The 19,842-nt window shown below is 38.0% G+C and overlaps 1 protein-coding gene and 1 pseudogene across 7 annotated transcripts in view; one reads left to right on the top strand and one right to left on the bottom strand.

Annotated features, from left to right (window-relative positions):
* MAPRE2 (microtubule associated protein RP/EB family member 2) overlaps positions 1-19,842 on the top strand; it is a 130,260-nt gene that overhangs the window by 61,167 nt on the left and 49,251 nt on the right. For 6 of the 7 annotated variants that reach the window (XM_016153963.2, XM_016153960.2, XM_016153959.2 and 3 more), the window contains one exon: positions 11,184-11,311. The exons of the other annotated variant lie outside the window; for it this stretch is intronic. In XM_016153963.2, the coding sequence (XP_016009449.1) occupies positions 11,191-11,311 (121 nt within the window). In that variant the 5' untranslated portion in view covers positions 11,184-11,190. The remainder of the gene's footprint in view (positions 1-11,183; positions 11,312-19,842) is intronic. 7 annotated transcript variants of the gene reach the window in all.
* On the bottom strand, positions 1,298-4,554 carry LOC107515304 (annotated as a pseudogene).

Here is a 19,842-nt window from a genome sequence, read left to right on the forward strand (position 1 = left end):
ATGTAAAATGAGGCCTTGGTAGAACTAAAAAAGGAAAAGGATTTTACCAAGACCACAGTTGTGTCCTCTATTGGAGTTCCTTTCTCTTCCTACTTACTGTTATCACATAATAAAGACCGAGAACAGAAGGGGACTTGATTGAGAGCAACAATCCTCGAATCAGCCCTAGGTCAAAATCTCAGCTCTTCCACTTAATAATTGTGACTGGGCAGGTGTCTTTGTCCTTTCCCACATAATGGCATAAAAGCAGTAACCATCACATAGCTTTGTTGTGAAGACCAAATGAGAAAAATGCATGTTAACTACTTTTTCCCATGAAGTAAAGGAGATGCAGAGAGGCGAGTCACATGTGCCCAGGTTTATCTAGTGGGTTGATGGTAACTGTGGAAGCCATCGCCCCTAACTCCTACATCAGTGCTCTCGTGAAGCTGAAATACAGCTGGTGAGCTTTTCCTACAGTGTTGGAGACATGGCGAATGGCACATGTTCCTACCTCTGGTTTTTAGACGTAAAGCACAAAGTTCTTTAATTCACTCAACCCTAACTTATCCCCTCCTAACCATCTCACATAGCACTAAAGACACACATCAGCAATTGCTTACAGGGTATAATTTCAGAGACCCTGTGAATTTCCCTCCCCACAAAATTCTCCCACATATGCATTCATTTGGCCTTTATTTACTGTGCACCCACTAATGTGCCGAGCACCATGGTCGACCCAGGAGGTACAGCAGTAAACAAAATATATTCTGTAAAGTACCTGCTCCCATACAGCTGATGTTAGAGGGACAGGAGGTAGTAGACAGACAATAAACAAATGAGATAATTCCAGACCGTGTTAGTATCACCAGCGGTGCGACGTGTGAGTAACTGGAGGAGACCACTTCAGAGGGTGGTCAGGGAGCACTTGCTGAGGACTTGACATTTGAGCCCATCCTGAAGCATGAGAGGCAGTCAGCAGTGCCAAGTGCCTAGTGCTGGGAACAACCTCTTCCTTTGCATGAGGCTTTGAGCCCCGATTATCCCTAAGAATTAACCTTGAAATTGTCATCCTTCTTCTTCTTCTTCTTCTTCTTCTTCTTTTTTTTTTTTTTATTATGAGAAGGTTTTTTTCCCCTCCAACGGATTTCTTTTTGGAAAGGAATGGATTTTCAGGAGAAAAAAAAAATGGGGCAGAGAGGTACAGAATAGAAAATAAATACAAATGTAAGCTGTTTTGCTAATTATTTTATAACCACAACAAACGAATACAGAGAATGCCCCATACAAAACAACACAAGGGTTTAAGATCAGAGTGTTCCTTTAGGCAAGGCTGAAGATTTCAGTCTCTGGTATTAGGAATTTAGGCTGCAGTCCTTGTTTTTGGATGGATCACTCGGTGTGTAGCATAGTCCGTGCTTTTAACCAGATTTGAACAGAAAAATGGCCACTTGGCCCAGGAGGAAGTAGACGAAGTGTTTGGTTTCATGTGTCACATAAATACCAAAGTCCCTCCCCACAGTGCAGTGCCGGGTGGGGTTGTACTTCTTGTCAAACTCCTTAATATGGGACGCAGTGTCCTTCTCTGTTATATTTCTCCAATGCCCGAGTAGCACGTCCACTGAGTCCTGGTGCATTTCCTCCAATATATCGGCATTTTTGATCACCGCCTTTCAGTCACACGTGGTTGCAGTGGGGCAGCGGGTGGCCACTACAACCGTCTCCTAGGGGAGGGGCTGTTGCTACTGAAGCCGTGGTGCATCTCATGGGAAGGTTCAGAGAACGTAAACAACCGAAGATGCTAAGTTCCTAAGGAACCAGCACCACCAAGAGCACAAGATAACCCAGAATCAGGAGGTGGGGAGCGCTCCCAACAAAATTTGCCCACCACAGAACTTCGCCTACTGGTGGCATGTGCATTCAGTTGCTACACTTATGCTATATTTTATGCACACCCAGTTTTATGCAGGGTGGACTAACAACTGAGCATGACCACTCTTCATGGTGGCAGCAGCACTCAGGCCCTGAAAGGTTGACCTGGGGTCTTGTGGGTCCAGGGGCAGGGTTAGGGCCTCACTAGAAATGAGTTGGGATCATGGGAGAGAGCTAAGGTCAGGGTGAGAGGGACCAGGGCCAAGTAGGGCTGGGAAAGTAAACAGAAGGCATATGGTCAAGAAAGAGCCAAGTCGTGGGGGGGCACGTGGTGCCCAAGGAGACCAGCCAAGCCCTGTGGCATGGGAATGAGCTCTGGGTCATTGAAATTATTTTCAGAGCATGGATACCAAGCCACTCACTGTTTGAAACAGATGGACATTTAGGCAAATATAATCAACTATAATCAGCTGCATTTCTGACCATATGAAAAAACGTATGCCCTTTGTGTGTGTGTGTGTTTGTGTTTATGACCTTAGCCTTTTACTCTTTCATTATATGCAGCAAAGTTTTAGTCAAATTAGTGAATATTATGAATGCCACAAAGAACTTTTTTAGAATTCCAAAATTTCTTCATTTCTTGGACAAGAGCCAAGTTTCCAAGTCATTTCAGGACCATCATTACATCGTTGTTAATTTTAAATTTTAAAAAACCAAAACCTCTATGCTGTTTTGAAAGTTGCGTTTCTGTTGCATTTACTCACAATGTTCTGGGTAGTCCAGTTAAGCCACCTACTGATAATACCTGATGGGGTTAATACAGATAATGACAAAGCTATTAAAATGGAAGTAGATTTTCAAGCCTACTTATGGAATCTCCTTTTGCAGGCAGTTGAAGAAATTTGTATTTTAGTCATATTCTATTTTTTTTTAAGTAGTTCTTGGAATACTTGGTGATATGTCAAAAAAAAATGTGCCATATTTCTGTTTTAAAGAGTAAGTTAATGGTAAAATTGACGGGCACTCTGAAAAAGAGTAGTATCTTCTGTTCATTGTTTCTGAGAGGTAGCAGTTAGTTATTAGCTGGATTTGAGACTTCTGGTTGTCACATTTAAATAGAACTTTGTGCTCATATTAAAAGCATGATCATTAAGCAGTGAATGACAATGAAGAGCACATTAATAATTGCAATGTAGGCTGCCTAGAAAACGCCTGGAATAAAGAGCAGGCAACTCTGCCCTCTGATGAAACTCATGTTTTATCCAATGTTTGTTTAACCAGCTTGGTATTAAAGTTCTTTACACTGGTTTTCTTCACTAGCTCTAACCTGTGAATAACCTAATTTTGAGAAAATAAGTTATAGTAGTTCAATATCTGTGCCTTAAAATATATGTATTTCATAATTGTGGACATGTCTTGCTGTTTCTGCACCATCCTTGTCTAAGTCAGTACTGCATTCAGACCCCTAGGAGGGCCTTCAACTCATTCTTGGCAGCTCTCCAGGGAGGGTCATGCCTGGAGGAGTTAAGTCAGTCTTGATTGTCTGTCTAATCCCATAACAGGGTCATAGAGCCCTACAAAAGTAAAACAGATGCACATCTACCCACGGAGGCTCAAGTGCATTGTTATTAACTAAAAACAATAAATGACTTCTTAAATTCCCATCACAGCCAAAAATCCATGCATGCATCAGTTTTTTCCACAAATTCAATGGAAGCTTTAAAACCCAATTTTAAATGAAACTCAGTATAGCTTCTGTAATGTCTCTCTAGAGAGATTTCATCTCGTCAAGGTTTGTCTTTCAAAGATACCCTCTCTGACTCCCACTTCACTCCATCCTGGTCCTTCTCCTCAGACAAATACAGTCTCCCTGCCCCCACATTTCAGGTCACCAATAAAGAGAAAGTGATGAACCAAGAATTATCTGGTGATATTCTTTCCTTGGTGAAATGTTTAAATGCTACCCTTTGAGGTATTGAATCTAGAGAATGAATTATGCACAGCTGAAAAGCGGGGAAGTTTCTGGTTCAGGGGGCACATTGACACTTGATGCCCAGTTCATTATTAGGGTCTGCCACAGCAGACTGCACATCAGCTTTTTGTTAGGAGGGAGACCAGACTGGGCGGCACTCAGGCAGAATCTATTGGCGGTGGTGTGAGGTTTTTCAGAGGAAAACACAGTTAAATGAATGTCTGCTGTGGGACGGAACCTCTTCATCCCTCCTCAAGTTGATGACATATGTTCTAGTGCAGAAATGGTCTTTGAAAACAACTTTTGAGATTTCTTCCTTTGGCTCCGTATTTGAGATGTGGGATGTAAATGTAAAAATATTTTTCTTCAAAATATTTACAGGTGATTTCAGAAAGATGTTGCTTATAAGAGGACATATTGTTATATCAGTGATTGGCTAAATCTGTTTTTAAACTCTATCATAATGTTTTTGGATACTTAGAAATATTTGCAAAATGGCTATTTCCGATAAAATGACAAAATTCTTCTGACTAAAAAGCCATGTTTACAACTGTGTTTTAAACAATGCATCTCCCTTTACCTGGTATGTAGGAACAGGCCAACCTTGAGAATCCTGAAAACTTGAACCAAAGATCACCCTATGAGATGGGGGTTAAAGGTGAGGCCTTGACCGGAACCAAGCGTACATCCAATGATTGGTAAACGGAGGTGCTCTTGTGGCTCACAGGCATTGCTCCCACCTTGGCCTGTGTGGAGACGTGATAGCTTGAAAGGAACTAACACCTAGTCAGTGAGACAGGGCTTCCTATGAAGCACTGATATCTTTAAACATTACTTTAAAAACCACTCGGGCTATAGCGTATTCTTAAAAGGATTTCAGAAATTTGTATGTGCCAAAGTTCAAAGAAATAAGTTCCTGAGGTAAAAAGAAAAATACCATATTCTTTGTACCTCTTTTCTAGTCTGTTCTTTGTTTTCGTCCATGTGAAACTGTATGAAGGATGGATTGCATGTATTTATCTATCTTAGACTACTGGAAATGGAGTACTTCTCCCAGTAATGGGGGAACATGTCGAATATAGAAATTGTTACAAGAGAGAAGAAAAACAGTCGTCATCACTCTAGGTATAGTTGTTAGTTGTCAGTGCAAAATGTGTGAATGAGTATATTTGCATGGGGCAGGTAGAATTTTAAGAATATTTTATACTGCAAGTGAAATTTCCAGTTGCATATGACTCCTTAGGGAGTGTTAAAGCAGGTAACAAATCAGAAGGGGCTTTTAAAGGTTCCACTTCAAAATGGGTTTGAGGTGAATGTAAGCCAAATGAAGCCTCCTTACAGAGCTGCAGACAATAGTCAGCCACTCACAGAGAGCTGTTCTTCTGCAGATGGTCGTATCTAAACTTGGGAAGCCTGGCAAACTCAGACGTTAGTTGCGAAAAAATCAAAATCAAAATAGGTTCCACATGCCTCATTCCCAAAATTAAGTTCTCAAACCCCGCTCACATCCACACACCCAAAACAAGACCAGAGACAGTATCCTAGGACACCTGGCCTGTCGTGAGCCTTGCCAGGAAGGGAGAAAAACACTGCATTTTCCTTCAAAAGGAGTGATCAAAGTGTAAAGGGAGAAAGTAAGGAAAAGTGGCCTCCTCACCCACGCCAAACACACACACTTTCTCTCTCTCCTTCCCTTCCTCCCCCTCCCCCCCTCTCTGTGAGTCTCTGTCTCTGTCTGTCTCTGTCTCTGTCTCTCTCTTTCCCTCTGTCTCTGTCTCTCTGTCTCTCGCCTGTGATCTATTTGTAAAGGTTAAAGTGGAGCAGACAGACAAAATTAATTACATAAATAATTTCATTTAATGGCCACACATAATGCTAGCTATGACATTTTATATATTTGTCTAATTTTGAAGAGACACTTTTCTGGAATAATTCACACAACTTGCCAAATCTGTTCTTAGGGAAAATTGTAGAATATTTTGTAATTGGTTTTGGAGCTAGTAAGGTGATAGAATTCGTGTTTTCGTTTCCACAATTCAGGACTTACCAAGCCTTTCACATTGCCTTGCTCAGTAGGCTAACTCAGGGTCTCACATAGTCACATAAAATTCCTTTTGTTTCAGTAAGCAGGCATGCAGTTTCTAATCTTTATGGCTGAGTCACTGCTGCAAAGCCTAAACTTGCCAGACCTCTCTCCTTACCACTACCACCAAATGTTGAAGACAGGGTGAAATGGGGGCAAAATCAACACGTTGGCCCTCAGGCCGAGGCCGTCCTTTTTGTGAAGTCATGTGTGTCAGTGGTCACTATCCACCGACAAGCCAGAAACGTGACTTTGCCTGTGGGAGGTATGAAGGGATTTTTGTTTGTGTCTTTTTCTTTCTCCTGTTTGCAAAAAGTGTATTGCCAGCTTCCCGGAAAGGCGTTCAGACATTCACAAAAACAGTGTGTAAATATATTGTGATTATTGCTTTATTTTCAAATAGAAGTAATGAATACAAATGCATTTCAAAGTAAATTTGAAATGCCATATCACAGTATGGTAACCCAGAGACTCTAATACTAGGTTTTAGTGCCTTGCTTATCTACTGCTGTCAGAGCAGTTTTTCTTACCAGGCTTTAAACACGTGGCGATCTGGTTAAGATGCTGACTGAAAGCCACAAATTGAGGGACAGTGCTTCGGCTTCCTTATTTTGCAAGAATGGCGCAGAGAGAAAAGCTTATGTCCCAGGGACCAGATGGCAGGTCATGTAAGAATAAACTGTTGTTTCCGTGTGAAAGACATGCTGAAAATCTAAACAGGAGCATAAACGCTGCACACTACACTGGCTCATCACTCTGTAGCATATGATGTTACTTTACCTTTCTTAACCATTTATTTTTCTTAACTGAATCTTGGGAAATTATTCAAATTAAATCCTTCAAAAGGACAAGAAATTCACATTTGTCAGGGAAGAATATAATCCCCGCCATGCTTCCTTCACAAGATTCTTTCAAGGATCAAAATGGGAGTATGAAATCACTTCAAAATGATAGAGAATTTCCTTGATACACACACAGCATTTCTGAAGAATAGGCAGGAGCAGGTACTTTTGCTTTTATACTGCAAGATAAGTTGACATTCAAGAAAATAGAATGAAATCTTAGGATTTTAGTGGGTGTCCACAGAAGAGCTAAGACTATTAAATACTGTCTTATCAGCTCTGAGTGTAATATTTGGACAAATATAAAGTTTCTCCTGTAACCGTTTAGCCACCTGGATAACTTAAGTTTGAATATATTGGAGTTGCACCTGTAGAAAAAGTGGAAGCTGAAGAAATTGGGAAGAGAACAATGGCTGGCAGAGCAGGAACAGAATTGTTTTTTCCACTTTGGCTGCCCCCTGATTCCTAGAGGTTAGGAAGAACACTATCCTTCTGCAGAGAGGGAATCTGGACCCAGAGCGCTCTCACCTAAAATCCGAAGGCATCATCAACAAAAGGGGTAAAAGACAACCACAGGTGATGTGAATTTATGGTATCTCGGCGAAATTTGGAGTTGGAAGATAGCGTGGTGAGCCTAGTAACTAACTGGAATTTTTCCAAAGCAAAAATCAGGTGCTATTTTACTGTTCAACACGGTCATCTCATTGAGCTCCTTGAAGACAGATAGTGAGCTACAGGCCCATTCAGATATGGAAAGATTGCTGTCCTTAGGCAAACATTTTCAGTAAAGACCCGGAGGAGAGTGATTCATTGACAGAACCTGCAGCAAATGACTTGCTTCCTTGTACTCTTGGATTTTTAAAAGCTATCACAGCTCTTCTACCTGTCCTTTTTTTGTTCCCTTCTTTCTATTATGTAACCAGAGAATATTTTTACTCACTTAGAGATGATTTATCTTTTTAAAGCACATATCTGATTGTGTCTCCTGCATTATGTTTAGTTTTCTTTTTAAATCATCTGGAGCAAAAATTTTATCCCAATTTGGTTTGGTGCCATCTAGCATAATTCTGGCTTCACACCTCATCCTTCATTGATTGGTTGCCTGGTGAAGCTTTTCTGTACTGCCTGAAAAAGAAACCGTTAGAAAAGTGTATCAGCTGCTGTAGGTTATGCCTGTATATGAAAATTACATCAGTCCACAATATTTTAAATGTTGAATTACTTATCTTTTAAGATTTTATATAATTTGTATGGTTGATTTAAAAATTTGGGCATTAAAAGTCAATGGTTTTGTTTAATAAATGCTAGACTAAAGACAACAGAAGTTAGCAACTGAAATGTCCATCAACAGATGATTGGATAAAGAAGTTATGGTTCATATATACAATGGAATGTAACTCGGCCATAAGAAAAAATGAATGAAAAATCCTACCATTTGCAACATTATGGATGGACCTAGAGGTTATAGTGCTGAGCTAAATAAGTCAGAGAAAGATAAATACCACATGATTTCACTTATATGTGGAATCTACGGAACAAACTATACAGAGGATAGTAATGGTGTCTGCAAGAGGGGAGGAGGGTTGGGAGACTGGGAGAAAAAGGTGAAGGGATGAAGCATAAATTAGTAGTTACAAAATAGTACAGCATAGGGAATATATAGTCAATAGTATTGTAATGGCTATGTGTAGAGCCAATATGGGTGCTAGGGTAATCGAGGGAATCACTTCATAAACTATATAAATGTCTAACCAATGTACTATATACCTGAAACTAACAATAAATTTAAAAAAATAAAAAATAATAAAAATAAATAAATAATTAAAGTTAATAAGTCATAAAATGACAGTATGTCATTTAGATTGATGGAGGTAACATCTAAGAAAAAGAGGAAAAGTTCTTAAAAAGGCAAGGACAAAGGATTTATTTATTATAATTTTTTTCTGTTCTTTTTTTACTATTTTATATTAATAAAATAAAAATTGATGTAAAAAAAAAAAACAGAAGTCATTAACCAACAAATAAACAGCCTGCGATAATGTAGAAAAGCAGTAATTATGGTCACATTATGAGATGCCAGTACAGTGACTTTTTTCAGATCTTCCGTGAAGATAATTTAGAGATGAGGGTGTTTTCAAGGATAGATTAATGGATAGTTATAAATAAATAAAATTTTCTTTTAACACTATAAGTAGAAAGCCGATTTTTGTTGCCTTCTTTAGACTTAATAGGGACCCTAAATACAGCTATTCCAGAAATACATAGATGTTTGTGTAAAACCTGTAAATCTATGAAACCTGTAAATCTATGAAACCATAGACTTTTTTCTGTCATATATAGTCATGCTTAAAAATATTATCTCTAAATATCATTTGCCACCAAAAGGATTAAAGAACGCTTGGAGAAATAAATGACTAGTTTTAGGTCTAAAGCAGAAAATGTACAAGCTGAGCCTGGAACACATTGTCATACCAGAAAGCAAGGGCGTTGTTGAAGACCAGGACCTTGTCAAAAGAACTCAGAGCCCATCTTAAGTGAGCTCTCTGCAACCTTATATCAATAAGGATATAAATTGCAATGGATTCAGTTCATAATTATACTTCAAAAATAAAACTCTGTTGGTCATGTTTGGAAAATATTAGAGAACTACCTCTTATTTTGAAAACTGGTAAAAGGGAAAGAGTCAAGCATCTATCCTGCCTTTCTTATATGATTGGTGCCTCAGAAGGGGAAATTTCTCTTTAAAGACTTATCCCAGCTAACAAATCAAGAACAAATAATAGAATATCACTTTGAAGTCTCTAAAGAATTGTTAGATCTAGGCAAATACCACCAAGGACTAACAAACGGCAAAGGGAGTCAATCAAATATATCGTGCCTCGTGATGGATGCTCAAACACCACATGAAGTGGCCTTGCCTGCCACCCGCAATTAGAACTTGATTGGATCAAGCCTCTAGCTCGAATTACCAGTGTGAATACAAGGGACAGAGGAATATGTCAGATCACACCAGTGGGATGCAGTGAGCAAAATCCAGACTGTGGAAACTCTACAAGATAACCCAGTTCCTTTAACAGTAATACAAAAATTGCAAGGGAAATTTTAGAAATGGAGAAGGAACAAAGATGAAATAACTTAAAAGTACATACCAAAGAATCAACGCACATGAACCTTATTTGAATCCAGATTCAAACAAACAAACAAAATTATAAAATGTTATATATTTGATGATATTAAGAAGTTTTTATTTTTAGGTATGGTAATATTTTTATAGTTTTTTTTTCTGTCCTTTTAGAAACATACGGAAATATAGGTGAAATGATGTGATGCCTGGCATTTATTTCAAAATAAAATGGCTTGGGGGGAGGGAGTGTTCATGAGTGTATAAAAATGAAACAAGATTGGCCAAGTATTGATAAGCGTTGAAGCCAAGGAGTAAACACAACCAATTTGTTGCTTTCTTCTCTCTCATTTTGCATGTATCAGAAAATTTCCAAAAAGAAAGTGTGTGTGTGTGTGTGTACACATACATACACACACATGCATATATCCATACATATACACAGTGATGTATATATCATGTACATGATAAATGGAATGATATATATACACCATACATAGCAATGATAGAGTGGAGTGAAGGGGGCGGGGTAGTAGAAGAAGATGTCAAGGAGTGGAATACATGAGGCTTTTCTCATGGAGCTTGGTGAGGTGAACAGCCTTTGGGGGGTTTTGAACTAAGGAGGAAAGGGTCCGATTTGTGCCAATAGGATCACTGTTCCTCTTGTGTTGAGACCAGGGGTTGGGGGTGAAGATGCAAGATGGGAGAGCATGAAGAGACCAGGTGAGAACCGATGGAAGTTTGGATCAGAGTAGCAGCCTCTGAAAATATTTTGTGAAGGTAAAGCAAATAAGATTTGCTGATGGATTGGATATAGTGGTGAGGGAAATTAAAGAGACAAGAATAATAGTGTTTTAGCCTGAGTAACTGGATACAGTGGAGCTGCCATTTACATATCCAAAGCTGAACAAATTGCTACTTACAAGTAATGAAAGTTCTGTGAAATCATGTATAAAGCTAAAAGATTACTCTAGTGTGACTGTTAGAGACCCGATAATGTGTTAAAACGACACATAGACTTAAAGACAAAAGTGAGAGTAAATTGCAGGATAAATTAGGAATTCAGAAACTGAAGAACATTTGAGCCCATTTGAGGGAGGTGTGAAATGATACTGCATGAACAATATATGAAATTTAATCATATCATGGCAAATGTGTAGAACAGAAAGAGAAAAAAAAGGAAGAGGGCTTACACAAGAGGACTTTTGAAAAAATCCTGAATTCTGCCTGGGATCCTGACCTTGAATAGGTATCTTTTGTTTCTGAGTTATTTTTTTCCCTGTTGGTAAATAAACCTGTTTGTTTGTTTTCTAGCTGGGGAATGGCAGTCAATGTGTATTCTACCTCGATAACCCAAGAGACTATGAGCAGACATGACATCATTGCATGGGTTAATGACATAGTATCTTTAAACTACACAAAAGTGGAACAGCTTTGTTCAGGTAAGAGATTATCTTTTAAGTATTTACCTAAATGTTTGCTGTCTACAGTGTGGAATGTGATTTTATGAAGCACAGATGGTATATTTGGGGTAGGAAAAAATATGTATCAGTATCAATATATAATTAAAGGGGGAAAGCTCAGGTATAACTGAAGAATTGTGGGGGGAGTCCTTATGAGCATCTAAGAGCATAGAGCCATCTCGACATGTATTATGAACAGCCTCGCTTGAGCTCTCGAGCTCTGCAATGCCTCCTAACAGGTCTTCCAGCCTCTACTCTATCATCCTGTCAGCCACCATACTTCTCTTGCTAAAATACAGATCGAGTCTTTCAACTCTTATCCTTAAACCTTCAGGGCTCCACGTTGTTCTTCCTATAGGATAAAATTCAAACTCTTCTACATCTCTAGTAAGGTCGTTTCTGTTCTAGCTCCAACCCATCCCCTCAAATTCATTGTCCTCATCACTCTCCCCTGTATCTCAGCCCCATAAAACACTCTTTTTCCTTCCCTTTTGCATCCCATAGCTTTTTCCGTGCCCTCTTTGTTGAGCAGGACTTTCCTTTTCATTTATGGTAAAGCCCCATTGACTTCAAAATCTGACTCAGTTGTTGCTCCCTCTGTGAAGAGTTCCCCAGCCTCCCAGGATCCTTTTTCCCCAAAACAATGTCCCCACCCTTGCAGAATAAGTTGCAACACTGCGTTACAAGGTCTAACTTCCCTGAAATCACCAAGCGTCCTTGAAGATAGGACTGTATTTTTTTTTAATGCCCACAATGACACCATGCCTGGTACAAAGTAGGTCTGTAAGGAATGCATATTGAGTTAAACTTGTTTAAAAAGTAGAAAGTTTCGACTTCTATAATAGAGACATGTTATAAAAATGTGCCACTAGTAAAGTAATTCATTCATAGGTTAGTGTATTTATCAAAGAAATAAATAGTCTTCCTTTGAAACCATGAAGTGTTTTCTTCTTGTGAACAAATAGGTAAGGGATTTTTTTTCTGGCTCTCACATGAAAATGTGTTAGAAAATAGAAAATATTACTGAAATGTATTCATGTGAATTTCCATGAGGCGTAATAGATACAAAGGAGTCATCAGGCTTCTCCGGTGCCGTGGTTTTAGGTGTTCTGCTGTCTTTCCCAGTGAGTTACGTGTAAGAAGATTTCAGGAGTGCACTCGGAATTTGGAAGGCCCCCAGCAGTCACTCGGATATGCCTGACTGCAGTGCCCACCAGTGAATGAATATGCTCTCCCTTTGCCAGGTCTGGATTTTATCAGAGCAGACTCGAGAACTAACTTACAATACTACTGACCCCTCTTCTCTCATGATCATTTTTCCCAGGAGGAAAGACAGTGAGGTTGGCCAGAACCTAGGCATTGCTTCACCCACCCTCTCTGTGCCCAGGCCTCAAACATGAAATCCTCTGGTTTGTGAGGTCAGCAGTGGGTGCTGACTAACCAGTTCTTTGCTCTTCACTACAGGCTAGAGAAAAGCTGATAAACTATGATAATATAAACTGCGAGGTCTACATTGTTAACCTATAGGAATGGCTTTAACAGTTAGTGTCAGAAACAACCCTTGTTGCAGCTTATTCAACTTCAAATCTCCACTCGATCAAATTTTAATTGTGCTGTCCTTGCTGTGTGTTCTGGAGCTTTCTAATATTTTACTTTTAATTTGCTCCCACCAAAACCCTAAAAACAAGTTTCTCTGTTAATTAGCAATCCCTTTATTAATAGCACATGCCACTTTGTATTGTAGTTAATGTATATCTTACCCACAAAGTGGATGTATGCACATGTGGATAAGGAGGATGGATTTGGTTATCAAGAAAAAGAGACACAGGATGGAAGAGGCTAAGGAAAAGAGTCATAGGAAAAATTCCCAGTCACGGTTCTTAAAAGCAAAAGGAATCTGTGGAGATTCCTATGTAATACACTTGAAGAGTTTTTGCTAGCAAATAATATGAGAGCAAATCAGAGCTCTTTTAGATGCAGTAATAAATTTTTATGAATCATATACATAATTCCTTTGCATATCTTTTATATTTCTCACAAAATTTTAAGCAGCATTTGTAAAAGATTCTTGTGCAGTTGTCTTAAAGAAAGCATTGGTGTGCATGTTACAACCATTCATAGCTGCCTCACTCTCAGTGTGGCTTGATGACACCTGTGGAAACAGTTTTGCTCACTGCCAAACAGATCGTTTCCATCAGGATAATTAACTGACTATCATCTAAGGTTATGAGGTTCAGGAGAATAAAGGTAAAATTCCTTCCTTTCTGCTCTAAAACACGTGTTTTTGCTGGGATAAAAAACATGTTAATCTCCATAGTAGAAAGGGGGTCTTTTGTTTTAGGCAAAGGTTTCTTCAAAGTATGAACTGTGGACCATATGTATTTATAATCTCCCAGAGAGCTGCTTGAAAATGCAGATTCTAAGGCTCCTTGACCTTTTAAATCAATATCTGGGGGTATAAAGCCCAAAATCTGCATAACAAGCACCCCAACTGTTTTTTTTGTTGTTGCTGTTTTTTTGTTTTTGCTGCTGCCAGGTTTGCAGTCCATTTTCAGGAAACCCCAAACCACTGAAAGTATAGTTAAATTATCCAAAAACCTTTCTGGAACAGTTTCCTTACTCATAATTTAGTCTGTGACTTTTCTCTTGTCTTTAGCAGTGGCATTTAGCCGGGGAATGCTATCTTTCTGTTTGTTTATTTATGAATTTATTTATTTATACCTTTCATTGTTCCAGAAGGCATTTAAGGCAGCCAGGACAGTGCCGTTAGAATAAGAACAGAACTGAACATTGTTGTCCTAAGTGAATTACCCTCATTATACTTATAAACAGTCAAATTTCTTGGATATTTTCAACTTTCATTTTAATCCTTTTAGATTAAAATGTGTATAATTTTATTTTAGTAGTATGCTGTGGAAACCCATACACAAAATATCTTCATATAATTAAACTTATTTTCTTGTTCAGTAAAATTATTTCTTACCCTCTTTCCTAAAGACTTATGCTCTATTCTGGCATTCTCCTTTTGGTGTTTCTTCTCCCCCCCCCCCCCCCATTTGCATTATGTCCTTTTTTTTTTATTTCCAGCTAAGGGATCTCCCTCCAGTTAATATAAAAACTAATTCAGCTTTTATTTAGCTCATAAAAGGCTGAAATACGGTTTGACATTTGTGTTCCATTTTCTTCAGGATTTTTTGCCTTTAAATAACATCTCATTTGTTTTTATGTGAGCATTTTAAAAGCTCTTTAAAGCAAAAATGGTGTGAGAAGGTATAACACTTGGAAATACATTGCAGTAAATTATAAAACAACGAAGTGACTCACTCTTAACTCCTTTGATTTTATTCCAAGGATGTAACCTTATGAAAATTTTCTTTGAATAGTAAATGTGGGTCATGTAATCATGTGTGTATTTGGTTTGCGTTCATTTCATTTCTTGTGAAAAGCAAATTCAAGCAAGAAAAAAATGGGCTGTATAAATGCAGAGTGGGTTATCAGTCGATCTGAATACTATCTTATAATATGACAGTATATTGCTTACCTAAATCTCTCTTGAAAATGAATAATATTTGTAGATTTCCCATAGTGGAATGGGGAGATTGAACCACATGAAATATCAGATTGGTTCTGCTTAAAAATGTTTTATATTTTAGTTCAATTGTTTATAAAATTTTCAGGACTTTTTGCAGAGTGAGGAGATGTTTTGTGTTTACTTTAGTACCAGCTCAAACCAGTTTCCTAGGTATTTTATAAGATATTCAAGAGGGGGAATGGGCAGCTAGGTGGCAAAAATTCCTAAATTCAGGTTAAGCAACTTGAAATACTGTTTTGGAGATGATAGAAAAGAGTGGGTTAGATGAAGATAAAGAACAAAAAGAAATAGAGTAAGAGAAGTTTGATGGGAGTAGAAGAAAAGTATCAACTCCCTTTTCTTCTTCACCCCTCATCCCTGCCCCAACATAGCAAATCTCCTTTGAAACTTTTCCTGATTTCCATTTTTCTGAGTCCCAGCACTCTCTCTTAGGCTGGGATCTAAACAGCAAAGCCATTGGGCCCACTGCTAGGTCACTGCAAGCACTTGGCCAGCTGAGCACCTAACCTTCATACCTCAAAAGGCAACTGCAGCCTCTCTCCTCCTCACTCACTCCACAGGCCAAGCAAACAGCTGACTTCTTACAGATGCTGAGATAAAATCTATGTCAGGTGCTCACTATGCTGATCAACAGCTCAGTTGTTTTCCTGAGCATTTTAGTATTTTAATGGAATGTCATTCAAATGAAGCCATTTTTTTGGATGGGAAGTTTAGATATTTTGTTGACTCTCTTTAAAAAAAAAAAAAAAGACAAAATGATCAGGATTTGATTCCATTTCAATTTGTGCTTTTCAAAATTGTTTCAAGCTTTGTGTTAGATCAAGTTTCTGGTATTTTCTTCTTCCAGGAAAACTTCTGAATCCCCCTGATCATATGGTAGTCACTGTAGTCACAGTTACAATTGCGGGTCCTTGATGGCTCCCTGAAAGTGTCTAGGCCTTACAGTAATTAAGGTCCACAAAGGTGTGGCTGTCAGCCTTACTGGGGACCTGTAGTTAGTTACAAGGGCACCGAGCCCAGCAGCGCCGTCTCGTCACCATTTTTTATTGCAATTTGGGCCTGTTAAATAGGCCACTCCCATCCTAGTGTGGTGTCCTTATCCCTTCTTTCTTCTGTCTGCAGAGACCTCTGTCAGGAGGGCAGGTTAGTGATGAAATCAGCTCAGTCTAAATTTAGTAGACCTTCTCTTGTTGGCTCTCTTGAACTGAAACCAAGTAAGGATATTTCATCAGTATCTGTGAGCTCAAGAGCTTACATACTTAGCTTTATGAAATCGTAGACTATTATTTGCTATAAAAAAAAAATTCGGTCATCTTGGATTGTGTTACTGTTGTTAGAGATGTAATTGTATTATAATAGAATATTTGTGATGTATTATGGAGAGAGTGTTTTTGTGTTTCTTGCTGACAGTTTTTCTAATTTTGAAATCAGTTTACGTGATCTCAGCATACCAACTAATTGCAGAACAAGGAGACAGAAAATGAGTTGGATAATGGGGGAAGGAAGGGGTCCAGCCTCAAGTTCAGTTGGCTGTAGTGGGCAATATACTTCTGATGTTTCAACTAATGTGCTAATTGAAGGGGAGTTTGTTTTTTGAGCAGAATATAGAATACAGTCATTTTTCCTTCTAAATGTATTTATTTACATATATTTTGATACTTTGTTGCTGAAAATAAATGTAAATTGGTGTTTTTGTTTTTACCGCATTTTGTAATGCTAAATACCATTGAGAAAAAGTGTGTATGCATTCGCCCTCATTTATCAACGTATATCGATGATATATCTTTGAAAGCAGTCAGTCACATCATCTATCTCATTACTGTAGTCAGTTCTGATAATCAATTTAGTTTTTTTTTAACATACATGTTTTGAGGTCTTCTTTGAGCTAGGTCCTGAGGACCCAGATAAATAAGACTTGTCATTGTCTTCTAAGAGCTCAATACAGCAGAGTACTGTCCTACAAAAGACTAGAGACCCCACTGTGGTTAGTGCTATTTAGCAAAAACTTTGAGCATACAAAGGAGGGAGGGGGTGGGGCATGGGGAGCTTGTGGAGAAAGACCTTCATTCATATTCCTTGGGAGTGGCTGAGTACTGGCTGGATTACTTAGAATTGCCATAGTTTGGAAAACACCCCAGAATGCTCCCTCTTGATCAAAGATCTGAATATAAGACTTGAAACAATGAATTGCATAGAAAAAACATAAGTACTAAACTCAGTGACCTTGGACTTAGAGAGGATATTATGAATTTGACTTCAAAGGCAAGGGAAGTAAAAGCAAAAATAAATGTATGGGGACTATATCAAATTAAAAAGTTCTGCACAGCAAAAAACGCCATCAACTAGACAAAGAGGCAGCCATCTGAATGGGAGAAGATATTTGCAAACAACACCTCTGATAAGGCCTAATATCCAAAATATACAAAGAACTCATACAACTCAACAACAACAAAAATAATAATCCAATTAATAAATGGGCAGAAGACCTGAACAGACCCTTCTTCCAAGAAGACATACAAATGGCCAACAGACATGAAAAAATGCTCAACCTCACTAGCTATTAGGGAAATGCAAATCAAAACCACCATGAGATACCACCTCACACCTGTTAGAATGGCTATCATCAATAAGACAATAACAAGTGTTAGAGAGGAACCCTTATACACTGGAATGTAAATTTGTACCGCCACTATGGAAAAGAGTATGGAGGTTCCTCAAAAAATTAAAAATAGAAATACTATATGACCCAGCAATCCCTCTTCTGAGTATCTACCCAAAAAACTTAAAAACATTTATCTGCAAAGATATGTGCACCCCGATGTTCATAGCAATGTTATTCACAGTGGCCAAGACATGGAAATAACCCAAGTGTCCTTTGATAATGAGATAAAGCAGCAATTCCTTATACAATGGAATATTACTCGGCCATGAGAAAAGATGAAATACTATCATTTGCAACAATGGGGATGGATCTTGAGATGATTGTGCTAAGCGAAATAAGTCAGACAGAAAAAATTGAAAGCCATGTGATTTCACTCATAAGTGAGATATAAAACTGAGAGCAACATCATATGACAGGCAGAGACTTGTGGACATGGACAATAATTTAGTGGTTACCAGGGGGAAGGAGAACGGGAAGTAGATAGAGGAGTTACATATACGGTGATGGAAGGAAATGTAACTTTAGGCAGTGAATACGCAATGCAATACACATATGATGTATTATTGAATTGCACATTTGAAACCTATATGCTTTTGTTAACCAATGTCACCCCTATAAATTTAATTTTTTAAATGTCAAAATGTAGAAAAAAAATTCTCACTCTTGAGTCAGATGGGATGACATGTTTTATTAGATATAGCCCTTAAATATATGAAGCTTGTTGTCTTCTCTAAGAAAAATGTAAAGAGTTTTTCCTGGTGATCTCATCATACAAGTATGTGAAAATCGTTTTTACTCTTTGAAGCAACTATATACATGTAAGGTATTCTTTGGAATCTATAGAATTGTTCATTTCTTTGGGAGAAATGCAACAGATGATGACATATTATTAGAAACTTAAACTAATGATTGTCTTTGAGAATTTTCAAAAAGATGCCCAAAATTTAGAAATGGTAGGAATTTGTACAAAGCAATGCCCTTAGTTAAATCCTATACTTTCATCTATTGTTATTTTCCCTTGGCTGGGACAATTCCAGTCTTCAGGGTTCTTAGTAAGTATATCATATCACTAATTCACAAACTCTGTCACACAATTTCCCCTTGGGTTCAGGTTCTTTTTCTTTTAATCTACTATAGTAAGACCCTGCTGAGTTTTATATACTCAAACACCATGAACGGGTTTGTGGTTGTGAATCTGTGAGAACTGTTTGGTACCATGGGTAGGTCATCAGAACAAGTACAGGTGGGTCTAAGGGATGAGGGTGATACTGAGGAGAGTATAGGGCTTAGGCCAATGAATGAACCTCTGAAGCCCCAGCATTGAGACTTGATTAGCTTTACTGCCTGGATCCATGACTCCTTGTCCCCAGGAATCTTAATGAAGGGTGTAGGAAACAGGGCTGGAGCCCAAGGATGCAGTGGATTTAAGACTCATTTGTAATTCATAATTCTAATTTCAGAAACCTTTAGAGCCCCCTCTCCTGATTTTGTCTTTGTTTTATAATAAGATGCTTCCTTTTAAAGCATATGATATGTTTATTTCCAAGTCATTCACCACGTCCAAGAAAAAAACAGTATCTTAACCAGAAAAAAAAGTATGTTGCAACATATTGTAAGTTATTTTTATTTTTCTAAAGATGTCAGTTACTTTATATGATGAATATGTTTTTGTGTTCTTGTTGCTGTTTTTTTCTTTTCTCCTTATCAGTTTTAATCATCTGAAGACTTTAACAGGAAGACTATAAAATTGGGGAGAAATAGTCATTTCCTTTTATAAATGAATTTATGATTACTTAAGCACCTCGTATATTTATCTGGGGAAAGACTTAAGGACTGGAAAAACCCTCAAATGTTTTTCAACAGATAAACTGGAGGATCTTAGGAATGTGTTCCTACCCCCTTTTTTTGCTGGTGGGAGGCCAAGGACCTCATTTTGTTCTTTGGTTCTTTGTCATTTGAATCTAAAACGCACATTTTGGAAATTCATATTTTATATCTGAAACAATCCAATTAAATCCAGTTCATTTTTATAGCTCTGATTATTTTAACCAAGCAAATAATACATAGTTTTATACTTTAGAGGCATAGTGATGTCATAATGCCTCAACTTTTATTTATCTCTCCTTACTGTTTTCAGTGTGCTTTTATATATGTTATTTATTTTAATTCTTATGACAACCCTGTGTGGAAGAATCGGATTTTTTAATTCCTATTTTATATAAGAGGATAAAAGCTCAGAGACGCAAGTGTTCGTAG

This window comes from Rousettus aegyptiacus, unplaced genomic scaffold, assembly GCF_014176215.1.
Source record: "Rousettus aegyptiacus isolate mRouAeg1 unplaced genomic scaffold, mRouAeg1.p scaffold_m13_p_12, whole genome shotgun sequence".
NCBI classification, from domain to species: domain Eukaryota; kingdom Metazoa; phylum Chordata; class Mammalia; order Chiroptera; family Pteropodidae; genus Rousettus; species Rousettus aegyptiacus.